We start from the raw sequence: 16712 nt of genomic DNA on the forward strand, positions 1-16712 counted from the left end.
CTCTTGCCCTGCCCTTGATGTCAATTCATAAGCCTTTATAGCAGTTTAATGCCAGTCACAAGGACATGTGCTTTCTACACCAACCCATAGCATTCTGGATAAGAACAGCAGAACAATGCAGACATCGCTCTCCAAACCCCAGGGCACCCAAAGAATTACTGGGAGACTTCATTCTGCCAGTAGCTACTGAAAAGTTCTCATGGAGTTCCCCATCTGCCGCGGGCCCATATGAACAGGTCCTTCATGCACTTGAATTGCTTAGGGCCAAGAGCAATTATAGGACAGAAAGGAGACTTGCAAAACCAATCTGCAAGTAGAACAAATCAGATCAGAGTTATAACAATCTCTAGCCTAGAGAGGGGAGAATTGTTGGTTCCACCCTCATGGGGGCTTTGAGGACAACACAATGGATGTGCAGAGCTGTTGTGGCATTGCCAGAGACTTCAGTGCAGTAATGGTTCCTATTGGGAACTCTGACCAGGAAGACATCCATTAAAGCAGAAATCCCCAGGGAGAGCCAGGAGATAAAAAAGCTCAGTGAGAGAGAGATGTTTGGAAGGACAAGAGAATTCAATAGTAGCTCAACAAGGCATCTTCTGCAGAATGATACAAGTGTAGAGATCTGCTCAGTTCTGTTGTCAATAAAAGTCAGGCAGTCTCTGCATTCTGGGGTCTTTGCCAGGTCTGCATTCCTCAGTCTGTCCTGAGCCCTGGCTAACTGTCTGCTGTGGAACAGTGGGGCTGCCCACTCATTTGATAGTACTAGCCATCAAGAGCACGTAACACCACTTTGCCAAGGACTGTGCTAGCTTCTGGGTGCCACTCAAGGGGTGGCTATTTATAAAGCTCTGAAATACTTTGGATTCTGGCCACCTCTTTCGTTCCACAAAAGCACACTAAGGCGATGTCTACCCTTGGAGTTGGAGGTGTGATTTCCCGCTCAAGTAGACATACTTGCGCTAGCTCAGCTAAAACTACCAGTATAGCCACAATAGTTTGGGCTGCGACAGCATGAGCTAGCCACCCCAACTACAAACCCAGCTGGACCCCATGGGTACCTACATAGGGTGGCTATCCTATGCCACTGCCTGTGCTCCCACAGCTATACTGCTATTTCTAGTGTGCGAGCACAAGAAAACCTAATGCGAGTAACATCTACTCAAGCTGCAAATCACACCCCTAGCTTCAAATGTAGACAGCCTGTGGCGACTAGCATTTTATCAGATAGATCATGAAGGCAGCTGGGGCACCCTTCCCAACAATCCCTAGATTTGAACATTCCTGGGCTGGAGACAGGTCCTGCTCAGTGGAGAGCCCCCAAATTATGGGATTTCCTTCCTCCACTGGTCTGACAGAGCCAGAGCACCTGGAGCACAATGCAAGTGTTACACTCCCAGAGCAGGGATGGTTTTAAAACTGGAGTTGATTAAACTTAGGATCCCCAACACACATCACTTTCACAAGCCGCAGTGCTGCTGAGTCTGTCTAGAGCACACCTGGCTCTGACCTCTTTAACAGAGCCCCAGTCGGTACAGGGACGGGGTGCAGTGAAATAACTTGGGCGTTCCAGGCAGCTCAGACAAAATTCACACTGACATTAAAATACTCTAACATATGCACGTATTACCTCATGAGTGCTGCACCAGACTCACGTATAATGACGACTGCCTGATTGCGGGGAGCGAGTTTAGTGATGAGCCTACTTGCAGAGTGTCCTTTTCTTTACTTGGGCTTTTTCAAATGATGTATATCCACCTAGTGAGATCTTTATTTTTTATACCTTTATAGAAAAGGAACATTAGCCTTGTGCCCTTTTTCTGTTTCTTTTTGATGGAAGATGGAGAACTAATGGAACAACAATGTCCCAAGAGAGAAAGATGTTTACTCAAGACTGTTTAAAACTCTGGCTTTGTCAACACCTATTGAACTTCAATGACTAGTACACATTACGGAAAACAACATCTTTGCTAAAGATTTGACATCCTAAAGGGTGGGCAGCTCCAGTACCAGAGCTCTGAGAGCCCTAAAAGTCCCTCTGACAAAGCTAGGGGAGGGGGTGAGCTGACAGTCCTGAAATTTCTAAAAGTAAAAAACAAGCAGGAAAATGTTTACTGAAAACCCTTCCAGGCCTTCTTTCTCCAGCATGAAGCGGCAGAGAGGGAGCACGAGCCCTGTTTATTTCTTAAAACCCTGTGCAGGTGACAGTTAAGTTGACTAAAGGGTTGACACACTGACAACAGAGATCTTTAATTTGAAACACAGCGAAATTATTGTCTCAAATTGGCTACAAGATCTTCAAATTGCCATGTGAGTTCTCCTGCGCACTTCCCACCCTACCCCATTACTCTGGAAGATCCCAGCTGCTGGGGTAGAGGACTACAAGGGCCTGTGCTCCCAGAGACCTCAGTTCCAGCAGCTGCATTTTACCTGTATAGTTTCGTCGTGAGCAGAAAGGAGGTGAAACGATAGGTGGTAGGCAGCACTTCCCAGCAGCGAGGGAACACCATGGAGACACAATGACCGCAGGCTCAGTACAGAGCGGCTCTGTAGCGATGGCTAGATGTGACTGAAATCAGTCAGTCACTACACTTTAGTTCTCACCACCTCCTCCCTCAGTCCCAGGTCTCCTAAGGCCCAGTCTCACTAAGGAGATGCCAAACAGGAAGCATGGATTCAGAACCACCTCAGGCTCCTGACTCCTGTTTAGGCAGTGACGGCTGCTAATTAGCAGGATGTAAGTAGACTCAGACCAGTGATACTGAGAGAAGGAGGCTCAGGCACCAAGGACAGGTTGAGTCACCAGAATAGCTAGAAGGAGGTTTGTGCCCCTCTCAACTTCATGTTTAGGATCACTTCCATGTCACTGTAAATCCTAAAACCCTAGCCATCTGCTTCTCCACACAACACCCTCCCCACCCAAAACAGGAGAAACAACAGTCAACACCCACTGCCTTTTATCTGCAACAAATTCTGCTCCACGCCTCCTTCGAAAGCCTCCACATTGACAGTTTTGCGATTCTTTGGCCTGCGGATTAAGCCTCTTTTTTCAACAGACTCTGGTGGTACCGGGGTAGCAAGAGAGATCTGAAGAGACCTGAAAAGGGAGAAAGAGTGTAACACCGCTCCAGACCTACCGTTTCCCACTCCCATCCCAGATCACTTTTGCCACTAGCCAAAGAATGGGACTTTAAACATTGTGTTAACTTGAGGAGATTCTCTACAGGGTTAGGTCAACATAAGCGGCCTTGCGTTGACCTCGCCGTGCAAGTGTCTTCACTTAAATTTGGATCCCACCAATGTAAGTGCCTCTATGCCAATTTAATAACACCACCTCCCTGAGCAGGGTAGAGTCACAGTCGATGTAATTAGATCAACCCAGCATGAGTTTAGACACTGCGTTGCTTATGTTGACTGTTATTGGCTTTCAGGAACCGTCCCACAATGCCCTATAATGGTAATACAATCGATAAAGTGCTACTAGTGAGGAGACACACTGCTGATCCAAGGAGCCAAGTGTACATGTACGTACGTATGTGCACACACACACACATGTGATATAAGTGCGGTGGCTGTATGCCAACACAAGTTAGGTCAACATAATTTTGTAGGCTCATACCCTGCAGTTCTAGTCCCTGCAGAACAATGACAATGGTATTGAGTAACCTAACTACCTTCTTGTACTAAAGTATCGTTTTAGAATAATAGTTCAGAGAAGATGTATCTTGAAAACAAAGCAGATTGCATGTATATCTAGTTCTTCCCTAAGGCTGAATTCCCTGGATCTGTGGGGCTCAGTTCCTTCAGACTCCTCCACAGAGCCTGTCCATACCAGCTTGTCAGCTTAGACAGCTGCATGCAAGTGAACCCCTCCCCACCCCCAAAAGGCTTTTTAACTCTTTAGTCATTTGCTCTCTAGTTCTCAGCACTGCAGAACAAGATTTGTAAACAGGAGACAAGACAGAGGCTCTTATAAGCTAACAGCTGCAACCCCCCCATAATCATCTTTCCAGCACATATCTAGATACTCTTATCTGGGAAGCCAATGTTTTGTTTCCCTGCTTGTTCTTCTCACAGCTTTATTCAATTAGATCAACACAGTCATGCAGGAAAGTCTTATAATTATCGCAATGTAAGTTGTACCGTCTCTCTCGATAACTAGGTTACACATCAATATTCCTAGAGTCTCATCTGGCAGCTCCTGCAGTATTCACAACATTATGTATCAGCTCCATTTCTGTCACAGTTGTGACTTTGCTTGCTGAGCAACCGAGTTCCCTACTCCTCTCCTCCTAATTCCTTTTGGTACTGGAGATCCCTCAAGAGGGGATTCAGTAGTTTGAGGTCTTTCTCTATGCCTCCAGCTAGTATGTGCCATACTGTCCAATGTCACAAGGGTTAGCCAGCAACAAGCACCTTCAGAAAAGGGCTCCACCAGGAAGGTATGGGATGCATTCTAAAACCAAAGTTGACATGAACCCTTAGTGGACAGAGGGGAGTGTAGGAAATTCCCTGAGGTTTAATATTTTAAATTATTTGTGCCTTCCACAGCTGGTGCAGAACAAGAATTAAGAACCATTTTAACTGTGATCTCCAGCACACAACTCACCTCTTCCCCTTAACTGCATAAAAATAGTGGAAACACATTTGGGCAATTTAAATAATCTGACACCAGTCTGCTTTAGCAAAATAGTTTAACATACAATAGATTATCTAACATTAAGCTACATATTTCAGGTGAATCAGCATGATTGTGACATGTTTTACGGCTTCCAGTCTACAGAGAGCTGTACTGTTATGTACCCGAAAAAAGACTAACACTTAAGAAGCCTTAAACCTAGGAGGGAAGCCTTAAAAAGTAAAGAAACTTATAGATTCCCTCCTGCAAGATACAAGAAGAAAAAGGCTTCAGAACACATCTGGGAAAGCATTTAATATTGACTTTCTGTTAGTGTCCACAGTGCTGTGGGCTGTCCACACACAAGGAAACAGGTTGTAAACTCTTCAGGGCAATGGCTAAGACAAGCAACATACAAAGCAGAGGAGAGGTACACATTATGAATGCTAAAATAAATACAAATAAAGGCCAGATATACCCGACTGTCGCGCAACCTTTCCATCAGGTATCACAGCTAAAGCGTGTCTTAAGGAGAGATCTGAAGGCAAGAAGGACAGGCTCGGCTCAAAGGGGAGGGAGCAAAGGCATAAGCAGCATGGAAGAAAACGCAGAGGTTGTGGGAGAAGCAAAGAAAAGGGCAGTCATGGATGGCATCCCTGGCGGAGCACTGGGCAATGCGATAAGAGTGGCTAGGTAGGGGCAGCAGCATTGTGGAGAGTCTCGAAGGTGAGGACAAGCAGCTTGAACTACATGCAGTGGAAAAGAGGGAACTGATTGAAGATCTGATGTGCGCCAAGTAATGGACAAAGATGACCATAGCTACATTGTGCACGGATGACAACATTGGAGCAGAAGGCAAGAGGGGCCAGGGAAGAAGACACCACATCAATATGGGAACTGATGAGGATCCTAGATGAGGCTTAGCTGTAGGGACAGAGGAGGCCACATCATAGAAATGTAATGGAAGACCAACAGGATTTGGATCCAGCCTGAATGTGTGGGGCAATGAAGAGGGAGGACTCAAACCAGAACTGATTTAAAAGACCGCCTTTCATCCACAACCCCAGGATATCAGAGGGTATGCAATCAACTATCACCAACACCCGGTATCAAACTAGGGAACTGTTTTATCATTACTGTTCAACCTACAGGGTCCTATTGTATGTTGCTGTGACAGGGAAAAAAGTGGGTGTGGGGGGGTGGATATAGGTAGTTCTGCTTCCTGGTGCAGAACTGCCCAACAGAGAGACTGCTCAGAGCTGACTTACTGCGGCTGTGGAGTTCAAGAGAGCTCTTCTGAAGACCATGTACTGGCCCATCCTGCCTGCTCCTCCCAGCTAGAGAAGGTTTGATGAATCAGAGCAGTTGTAGTCATGCTAGTCAAAAGCAAAGGCCTTTGTGGTTTAACTCACCTTGTCAGAGAAGAGTTGTCCAACGCTGGCTGGGCTGAAAAAAGTTTGAGGCATATATTAGCTGAGTATGGCACAACCTGTACAGATATTACTAGTTCGAGGGAACAATCTTATCCATTCTCCACCTTCCAGGGCTGGTTACACTACGATTCCCCAAGAGCAAAGCTAGTATGTTACATCCACTGCCTCATATTAAAGGCACCATGAGTCGGGCAGAAATAACACAGAAAAATATTCAGTGGTTTTCCTGTATTTCACTAATTTTCAGTTTGTTTTAGGAAAATAAAATGACAGCTTCACGATTCCTATTCTGAATTGCAATGCTACTTATTAACAGGTTAGTGGCTAGTTCTCTGAAAGGGCAATAGACTGTTGATACAAAAGACAGCTTAATGCAAGAGAAGCTACCTCATTCAGTAATATTAACCCCATTTATGTTATTAGTCACACTATATTAGAATTTTAGGCTCATCACAACCGCCCTTCTGTGATCCTGTCTCTCCCAGGTAATAAAGAGGCGTCTGGAGACTTTGGGAGCATATTTGAAATCTAAATACACCACAGTCCCAAGTAAAGTAGTTACTAAAAGCTGCCCCTTGTCCATGCAGCCCCAGGAGAAAGAAGGCCAATTTGGCTTTTGGTAGAGCTGCAAAGTGTGAACTTTTATAGATTCTAATATTCTAAGGCCACAAGACATCACTGTGATCATCTAGTCTGACCTCCTGTATAACACATACCATAGGACTTCCCTGAATGGATTCCTGTTTGAACTAGAGCATATTTTATAGAAAGACATCAAATCTTGATTTAAAGATTTCCAGTGATGGAGAATCCACCACAACCTTTGATAAGTTGTTCCAATGATTAATTACCCTCACTGTTAAAAATTTACATCTTATTTCAAGTGTGAATTTGTCTAGCTTCAACTTCCAGCCATTGTCTAGTAGAGTGAAGAGCCCTCTATTATCAAACTGCTGTTCCCCACGTAGGTACTTATAGACTGTAATCAAGTTGCCTCTTAACCTTCTCTTTGTTAAGCTAAAATTTAGAATTCAAAGTGGAAGAATACCAACTTGGAAAGCCATCCTGAGAGTCACAAATGGAGGAGCTGCTCAGGGAGGAGCCAGTTACTTTTAACTTGGGTGGTTTTAGTAGCTCAACAATGTTTATTTTTAATCTAAAGAGATGACCTTTGGCCCACCTCCAGAGCGCCCCTTTTGTACTTGCAACACACACTGCTTCCTGGTGCAGAACTGCTGAACAGAGAAGCTGCTCAGAGCTGACCTACTGCAGCTGTGGAGTTCAAGAAAGCTCTTTTGAAGCTCCCTGAAAACCTTGGAGTAAAGAGTCAAGAAAGGAGTTCACCGATTCTGCCTTACCAAGGTTTCGAGGAAGTCGCTCATCTGCTCCTCTCTCAAAGTCAGAAATGCTGAATTTCTTTTTCTTCCTACTCATGTGTAATGCAGTGATAACTGTGCCCTCAGGAACAAAGTCTGGCAGATGCATTTCCAGGCTACCAAAACAAACAAGTCAAGGTTTTAGTGCAGGCCAACATTCTAGTGTTATCATCCAGGTACGCTCAGCTCCCCAAGACTTGCCCCTGGGCTGTAGCAGCAGTAACATTTATTTCTGTTTCCTACCTTTTGGAGCAGCAGAAATGAGGAACTAAGCAAAGATGGGCTCAGCAAATACAAGAAGGTGCCACTCATTTGTCTTACCAGCCAAAGCAGATTTCAAGGAGGAGAGCAAAAGAGATCCAAACACGTTTTCAATTAAGGGTTCTGTGAACTTGAGGCAAAAAATGAAGGATCAGATCAGACTCAACCCGGTTTCAGAATTCTCCCCCCATAAGAACAAGAGATGGCAATGAACATTTATCGCTGTACAGCTTGGTAAATAGGAAGGCGTCATCAAGAAACATCATAAAGGATGCTTGAATATAGGAGAACAGGAGAAAGATGCTTCTCTAGTCAGGGATTTGGGCCAGGAGCAGAAAGCTAGCAGGAAAGAAGATGTAAAAAAATTGTCCTATTTTACCCTCCATGCTGGCAAGAGCCTTCTCATGTGAGAGCAAAGCTTGACTCGAACCTGCAAAGGGGCACAGAAGCTTGAAGGGAGATGTTAGAGTGGGAAAGGGAGCAAGGTGAAGCTGAGCTGGGGGAGGGGCAATGCAGTGATGGTGGAGAGGATCTCAGGGGATGGAAACCGTTCAAATCCCAACACTGCTGAGGCAGCAAGATCTTCAGCAATCTTATTCCAGTCCATTGCCCATCCCCACTATGTTACAGTGTGTTGGATCCGCACAGCTCCATAGCTACAGGACAATAGAACGCTCCTTTCGGCCCTGCTGCACCCCCTTCTCAGCCCTCTGCACCTAGGCCAGTGGGACTGGAGCAGATCAGTCAGTAGGTTACTCCGCAATGGGAACAGCAGGCTTGCCGGACATGTGTAGTTTGGCATCCCCTGAGGGAAGAAAAGTGCCTACACACCATTCAGTTGTAATTTATTAACATTTCCATGTGTTGTTCCCCCCCCACAGTGACATCTGCTGGGGAAGGTCAGAAGTGCATCTGTTTTTCACTGCTTTTGTTACAAGTTTAAGGCAAGCATTAATTATTATCATTATTAAGTATTAATTATTATTATTATTAAAGGACACCTGCAAAGGAGAAAAAATGGGCTGATGTCCTTTTTTGCTTCTTTATGACAGGAAAAAACCCGAAAGACTGGTTAGAAAAGAAGTGTCTGCTTGTTTTTCACAACTGCTCTGGAAGGCTGTAGGGCAACTGAAAAAACAGTAACAAGTGCCAAGAAAACGAAAGGTGAGCAATGGACAGAAGGGATTTTTTAGCCAGACAACTTAAAACTTTGTTTACAACTATTTAATCTCAACGAAAGTTAATATTTTGACAAACGAAGTCTCTCAAAGATCCAACAACTCCTTCCCTTTGGTTAAGATACAAGAGCTGACAATAGACATTGTCTGAGACTTCCAAGAACTCCACCATCAAAACCAGGGAAAGAAAAGCCTTCTCATGGTTTCTTTCTCCATCATAAAGAAAGAAAAAGGTGCACAGACCCACTTGCTCAAAAATACTCTGCAGGTCACCTTTAAGGTAGGTTATTTGTCATTGCAAGAAAATTCAGATTTATAGAAAAAATGGAAACAGTTACTGGGTCATTATTTTGAGCAAAATATTCTTTACTCTGCAGTAACAATTAATGACAGCTCTGTGTAAGCTCAAAAGCTGGTCTATCTCACCAACAGAAGTTGGTCCAATAAAAAACAAACAAAAAAATTACCTCCCCCACCAAGTCTCTTTAAAAACCTTAAGTCACTCCTCCATTTTCCACTACACTGGGCATACAGTCAAGTTTACAAAAGTAGATGGAGGAACTTTGCTAAGTAGATTCAAGACCATGACTGATTGTGGGGGGAAAACACCCTAGAAGTCATGATTTGCTTAATCAGCACAGTAAGTAATCTTCTCAGATAGCATTTTGCATCAGTGCCCAGATACAATGGTCTTGTTACTATATAGTTACAATGTCAGAAGCAATGCAGTGTCTAGCAGTTACTTATTGAAGAGTTCATTTCAGCCTGCATCCTGCAATCACAAGCCTAAATATGTTTATTTTAGGAGACTAGTTAGTAGTTCCTAGAGCTGCACCTGCCCAACTCCCCTGCCAATTTTTGTGGTTTTGCAATCACATTTTCATTTTTTAAACAGTTTCTTTCCCTGTTTTGTGAATAACCCACACAAACAGGGGGAAATGAATATACAAGGGAAACAATGAAAGTGATTAAACACAAAATGCTGAAAAATGAATTTTCTCCCTTATCAACCAGTTGCAGTGATCTTAGCTGTTTCCTGTAACAATAGTATGTAAAAAGTTTTCAGACAGAAGTGAAATTTGTAAGATGATTGTATCCTTTTCATTCTCAACAGGAACAGTTTTAACAGATTGGATGATGGTTGGGTATTTTTTATTTGTTAAGAGGAGTATCTAGAGCTGAAAAAGGCATTTTTTTGTATATGTAAATAATTTTTTTTGGTGAATAAATGAATGTCTAAGTTAGAAGTATAAAATTACACCTAATGTTAAGATGAGGCATCTGGATAAGCAGACAGCTAATAGTCTGACCATGTTTTGACCTCATACCAGCTAACCAAGGAGAAAACACAAACAAAACAATAAAAAGAGGTGGTTTAGGTCTCCTGATTCTCTTTCAAGTAGTCATCTGCATTTAAAACCTTCATCTACCGCATGCCATTGCCAGGAACGAGGTGGTCTTTTAGAGCTCCCTGCCCTTTGCAGGATGAGCACCTCCTGAGCCAATCTGGCCCAAAGGGAAACTTGCAAGGAGATATTTTTTTATTTTTTTTTTGGCCAATCTGTGTGAAACCTTCATGATCACTACTGACATGTTCTAGGCAAATTCCCAGACACAAACCAACTAAGTAATAAGGAAATGAAGAAATAAAGCATGTCAATTAGTTATACTGGACTGGGATGGGACAGCCCCTTTTCTCCCATATCTTTTCTACCTTTATTCTAAAGAATCACATCTCCAGGGATTTAAGGCTAATGTATTAAAGACATTTACACCAATATTTTTGAAGCGTTTGTGCAGTACATTGAAACTCTGGCCATTTAAATCAGATCAGGTCAAGAAACCCCAGTTCCCCCCACCACCACCACCAACGGAAGCTGGAACTCTGTCCATACTTAACAAGTTGACAGGAAACTACTTACCCACTGGAAATTCTCTCAGATGGAGGCTGTGATCCAGGCTCTTCAGGTTCTTTGGTCTCACTCATTTTAGGAACCAGAGGGGAAACTTGTGGCTCTGTCAACAGAGAGTACTTTGTTTCCACAAATTAAACTAGTAAGGAAGTTAATATGGCAGTGCAATGACGGGTACCCCACTGCTTCGTCGGGTTAACTTCTTCCTATTTCTAAACTAGGATGAAATATTTATTCACTGCCTAGGATGCCACAGTGGAGGCAAGATAGTAGCTGCCAATCGGTTCTCCCCAAGCAAGACCTGCATACTCCATGGCAAGCTCACAATTAATTTTGCAGCAAGGCTTTCTACTGGCTAGGTTTCATTAGGATTAGTAGCGTTAAAACAAACAAACGAACATGCAGGCAGCAGCTGACAACCCATAGTCTAGTGCACCTGATCCAAAGTTGACAGTAGTGGAAAATTTGTCGGGCTGTCGATTAATTGCGGTTCACTCACGCGATTAAAAAATGAATCACAGTTAAACACTAGAATACCAATGGACGTTTATTACATATTTTGGATGTTTTTCTACATTTTCAAATATTTGATTTCAATTTCCAACACAGAATACAAAGTGTACAGTGCTCACTTTATACTATTATTTTTATTACTAATATTTCCACTGTAAAAATGATAAACAAATAGTATTTTTCAATTCACCTAATACAAGTACTGAAGTAAAGTGCAACTTACAAATGTAGATTTTTGTGTGTTACATAACTGCACTCAAAAACAAAACAATGTAAAACTTTAGAGCCTACAAGTCCACTCAGTCCTGCTTCTTGTTCAGCCAATCGCTAAGACAAACAAGTCTGTTTACATTTACAGGAGATAACGCTGCCTGCTTCTTATTTACAACGTCACCTGAAAATGAGAACAGGTGTTCACATGGCACACTTGTAGCCGACATTGCTAGGTATTTACATGCCAGGTATGTTAAACATTCGTATGCCCCTTCATGCATCAGCCACCATTCCAGAGGACATGCTTGCATGCTGATGACACTCATTAAAAAAATAATGCGTTAATTAAATTTGTGACTGAACTCCTTGGGGGAGAATTGTATGTCTCCTGCTCAGTTTTACCTGCATTCTGCCATATATTTCGTATTATGGCAGTCTCAGATGACAACACAGCACACATTGTTCGATTTCAGAACACTTTCACTGCAGATTTGACAAAATGCAAAGAAGGTACCAATGTGAGATTTCTGAGGATAGATACAGCACTCGATCCAAGGTTTAAGAATCTGAAGTGCCTTCCAAAATCTGAGAGGGACGAGGTGTGGAGCATGTTTTCAGAAGTCTTAAAAGAGCACAGTCCAATGTGAAAACTACAGAACCCGAACCACCAAAAAAGAAAATCAACCGTCTGCTGGTGGCATCTGACTCAGATGATGAAAATGAACATGCGTCTATCCGCACTGCTTTGGATTGTTATCACGCAGAACCTATCATCAGCATGGACGCGTGTTCTCTGGAATGGTGGGCAAAGCATGAAGGGACATATGAATCTTTAGCACATCAGATACGTAAATACCTTGCAACACCGGCTACAAGAGTGCCATGCAAACACCTGTTTTCACTTTCAGGTGACATTGTAAACAAGAAGCAGGCAGCATTATCTCCTGTAAACGTAAACAAACTTGTTTGTCTGAGTGATTGGCTGAACAAGAAGAAAGATTGAGTTAACTTGTAGGCTCTAAAGTTTTACATTGTTTTATTTTTGAATGCAGTTTTTTTGTGTACGTAATTCTACGTTTGTAAGTTCAACTTTCATAATAAAGAGATTGCACTACAGTACTTGTATTAGGTGAATTGAAAAATACTGTTTCTTTTTTACAGTGCAAATTTTTGTAATAAAAATACAAAGTGAGCACTGTACACTTTGTATTTTGTGTTGTAATTGAAATCAATATATTTGAAAATGTAGAAAACATCCAAAATATTTAAATAAAGGGTATACTATTATTGTTTAATTGGGTGATTCATCACGATTAATTATGTTAATTGCTTGACAGCCTTAATTGTTTTTTAGAAAATTCTAGTGTAGCCGTAAAGGCTAAGGCAACACTTCTATGCATGTCCAGCGGTTCTAATACTAGATGATAGAATGGCAGAAATTCTCTGCCACGTTTGCAAAGGCGAAACATAGACTATCTTGAAAGTGAACACTTCTGGCATGACACTTCCAGCTGCAACACACTGATACCTACCTTTTTGTATAAGGGAATCACAAAATAGTCTGAATTCCTCCTCTGCACAACAGAGTAATCAAAGATTACAAACTAACTCCCACTCCCCAGATCCTTTAAAGAATTGTTTCACTGCTGTCTGCCTTCCTGGAGAAGGATTTTCCACTTACGGGTCTGGATGATTCTTCTGAGCACCACCCTTGGCGTATCATTATCAAGATCAGGGAGAATAGTTGGTGTCTTCTTTGGCAGGGAGGTTTTGTCAGAAATGCTTTGCCTCCTTGGATCAGATAAGTGCTAGAGGAGAAATCAAAGACGGCCAATTCAAGCTCTCATTTTCACCAACAAACCTGAACCTTAGAAGCAAAAGTGTTAAGGACATATCGTCTGGTGACAGTTAATCTAGGTCAGCGGTCTCCAAAGTGGGGTGCGCACAAGAGGATCCTTGGGGGTGCGCAGTAGAAGGAGCATTTTTTTTTTTCGCTTCGTCAGTTCGGGCGGGAGTCCAAGCGGCTTTATTTATTTATTTTTTTCCTTTGCTTCGGCAAAAATGGTAGACCCGGCGCAGCAGGGGGTGCGTGCTCAAGAATTTTTTACTGATAGGGTGCGCGATCAAAAGAAAGTTTGGAGATCACTGATCTAGGTAAAGCCTCCAACCACATAGTTGTATGGAGTATTTTCCTCAGATCAGAGATCCTAGTATCTATCTCTTTGGTTCCCAAAAAATACTGTCCTCCATTTGCTCGTTAGCAGCATTTGCATTTCACTTTAGGACTGAAGACAGTCCATCATCATGGTAAATCACTTAAGAGACATAAACAGACATTATGCACGGCTCTAATTATGAATGGGCGTCCCCGTTTCATGAGCCACCTCCCCCCCCATCCCCATCCCCCCAAAAGCCATATCTGAAAAATAAAAAAGCACAACCAAGCTGAACAGCTAAATGAGACCAAAAATGTTGCTCTCCGATCCACATGATGGATTCAAGTATTTTGTTCTCCTTAGCTGTGTGAAATTGGGAAGATCCAGGCACATAGAACTTACTTTTTTTTGTTGAGTTCCTGCCTCTCCAGAATTTACTAGTTAATAATTTACTAAAACCATTGTTTCCTTCTGCTCTCCCATCTGTATGCAGTACTCAGCTGTTGTCTCTTGCCTTAGACACTGTAAACTGTTCAGGGCAGGGATCATCTCTTTACGTTTGTACAGGGCCTACCACAGTGGGACCCTGATTTCAATGTGCTAGCACAGTGGAAATCACATTATTAATAAGAAGGGCAGAATATTTGAGAGCAGATCTGCAGAGCAGAGACTGAAGAACTCTGCTCTTACCAAAGAAAGTGATGCAGCAGCAGCATTATCAAGTAGTTGAGTTTTTATTGCTGGAAAGAATATTGCACAATCAGAACTGTGCTTCTATCAGATAATGTATCTTGGAAAGAGAAAAACTGCTTAGCTGGTGTGACTGATCAGTCTCCTACTGAAAAAAACAGAAGAGAGCTGAAAACCCTGTTTCAAATCACCTGTACTCATTTAAACCCTTTAACAACTTGTATTAAAAACCAGACAGTCCACCACCTGAATGCTGCCTCAGGCAGGCAAACAGACTGATGTCTTACAGCTCCAGTGTGTGAACTCAGTTATGCTCCATTGCACAGCTTCTAAGGCTACAAGGGAGCATTATGATCAGCTAGTCTGACCTCCTGTTTAACACAGGGATAGAACTTCCCAGAATTAATTCCTGCTTGAACTAGAGTAAATCCTGTAGAAAGAGATCAAATCTCAATTTAAAAAGTTTCCAATAGTGGAGAATCCACCACTATCCTTGGTAAGTTGTTCCAATAATTAATTACCCTCACAGTTAAAAATCTGCACTTTATTTCAAGTCTGAATTTGTCTAACTTCTTCCAGACATTGTCTTTTGTTATATCTTTGTCTGGGAGACTGAAGATTGCTTTATCACCACATTTTTTATTTCTATGTAGGTGCTCATAGGTTCAGAGTCCAGACAATCCAAGGTGATATCAAAACATCAGAGGAGCCAATGGTACCTTTCTCCCCACAGACTGCCGGACCCTCTCTTTCATTTTATGGCGCAGGGTCATGGAGGGAGATGCTGCCCTGGAGTCCTGACTGACTCCGGTAGAGCTCCTGGTCCTGGGGGAAGCCCTGGTGTCAGGCATGCTGCAAAAACACAAAGCCAAGCACACTGGGTTCAGTTACGGGGGGGGACAGACCCACGACGGGGTGGTATCATGGAAGCGCTGCCCCAAAGGGACTCGGGGGGTGGGGAGGGGGAAGGGGAGACTGATGCTGGCTCTACAAGCTGCAATAGACAAGGGGAGGAAAAAGCTGGACAGAGCCTTACACAGCAGCGGGGTCTTTGTCACCGGGCCCAGGTGCCCCCTCAGAACGCCTCCTCCCACCCCCATGGCTGGGTTTGGGGGCAGAGCTCCCCTCATAAGCACTAGTGGTACCCTCCGCCCCCCCACCCAGCTGAGCCTGGGGACAGAGCCCCCCTCGTGGGCACTAGTGATTCCCTCAGAGCCCCCACGTCGGGGCAAGTAGTCCCCCCCGAACACCCCTCCCCCGGGGGTACTGGTGGTCCCCTCCGAACACCCCTCCCCCGGGTCACTGGTGGTCCCCTCCGAACACCCCTCCCCCGGGTCACTGGTGGTCCCCTCCGAACACCCCCCCCCCCGGGGGGCACTGGTGGTCCCCTCCGAACACCCCCCCCCGGGGGGCACTGGTGGTCCCCTCCGAACACCCCCCGCTCGCCAGGCCACTGGTGTTCCTCTCCGAACACCCACACACCCCCGGGGGGCACTGGTGGTCCCCTCCGGACACCCCCATGGCTGGCCCCACCTCCCTGGGGATGGCGGCCCCGATACCTACTTGCCGGGTTCCTCACACCCCAAGGGGAGGTGCGAAGCTCTGAATTCGGTTCCGTCCGCGCGAGCCCAGCCCTGCCCAACGACACCGGGCAGCTCTCCCTCCCGCCTACCGATTCAAGGGAAACCTCGCGAGAACTCCGACCAGGCCCACCGCGCGATGCCTGCTGGGCGTGGTAGTTCCTGCCGCCACGCGGTGCATGCTGGGAGTGGTAGTTCTAGCCCTGCAGTAGGGCAGGCTCCGTCTAGCTTTTAGCCTGCCCTCCTGCCACAATGTGACTGGGGAGATGGGTGCAAGCTGCTTCAAGCATGGACACCTGCCCCCTCCAAGCTGAGTGATTAGGCAAAGCAGTGGAATCACCCACCTGCTTTGGGGGGACCCAGCCTTCTTTGGCCTAGCCTCTCCTGCTGTTCTTCTGGAGTTCGCGTCCGTAGTTTGGATCTCTCCATTTGTGTTTGGGGGACCCACAACAGCACCACTTAGGGCCAGCTTTAGGCCGATTCCCCCGAATCTGGCCCCGCGCCCGCACCTAAGAGGGCCCCACGCCCTACAGAAGAGCGCCTAATTTAGGCGCCTTTTTAATTTTTACTCACCCGGCAGCGGTCCAGGTCTTCGGCAGCACTTCGGCAGCGGGTCCTTCAGTGCCGTGGAAGACCCGGAGCGAGTGAAAGACCTGCTGCCGAAGTGCCGCTGAAGACCCGGACCACCGCCAGGTATTCGAATCGGGCCCCGCACTTCCTAAAGCCGGCCCTGGCACCACTACTGAAAGTGCTGACATCTCAGGGGCTCTGAGTCCTACTTCTG

The 16712-nt window shown here is 44.7% G+C and overlaps 1 protein-coding gene across 5 annotated transcripts in view; it reads right to left on the bottom strand.

The window, feature by feature from the left end:
• Positions 1 to 16712, bottom strand: part of CENPT (centromere protein T) — a 39144-nt gene that overhangs the window by 19503 nt on the left and 2929 nt on the right. Inside the window, exons 1-8 of one of the 5 annotated variants that reach the window (XM_065567525.1) lie at positions 16021 to 16144; positions 15068 to 15200; positions 13184 to 13310; positions 10786 to 10879; positions 7407 to 7540; positions 6028 to 6061; positions 2949 to 3094; positions 2428 to 2556 (exon numbers count right to left, since the gene is read on the bottom strand). In XM_065567525.1, the coding sequence (XP_065423597.1) occupies positions 2428 to 2556; positions 2949 to 3094; positions 6028 to 6061; positions 7407 to 7540; positions 10786 to 10879; positions 13184 to 13310; positions 15068 to 15200; positions 16021 to 16109 (886 nt within the window). In that variant the 5' untranslated portion in view covers positions 16110 to 16144. Of the gene's footprint in view, positions 1 to 2427; positions 2557 to 2948; positions 3095 to 6027; positions 6062 to 7406; positions 7541 to 10785; positions 10880 to 13183; positions 13311 to 15067; positions 15201 to 15911; positions 16145 to 16712 lie in introns of those variants that run through there. The other 4 variants (XM_065567526.1, XM_065567522.1, XM_065567527.1 and 1 more) reach the window with 4 other exon arrangements.

The sequence above is a fragment of the Chrysemys picta genome, chromosome 14 (assembly GCF_011386835.1).
Source record: "Chrysemys picta bellii isolate R12L10 chromosome 14, ASM1138683v2, whole genome shotgun sequence".
In the NCBI taxonomy this organism is placed as follows: Eukaryota; Metazoa; Chordata; order Testudines; family Emydidae; genus Chrysemys; species Chrysemys picta.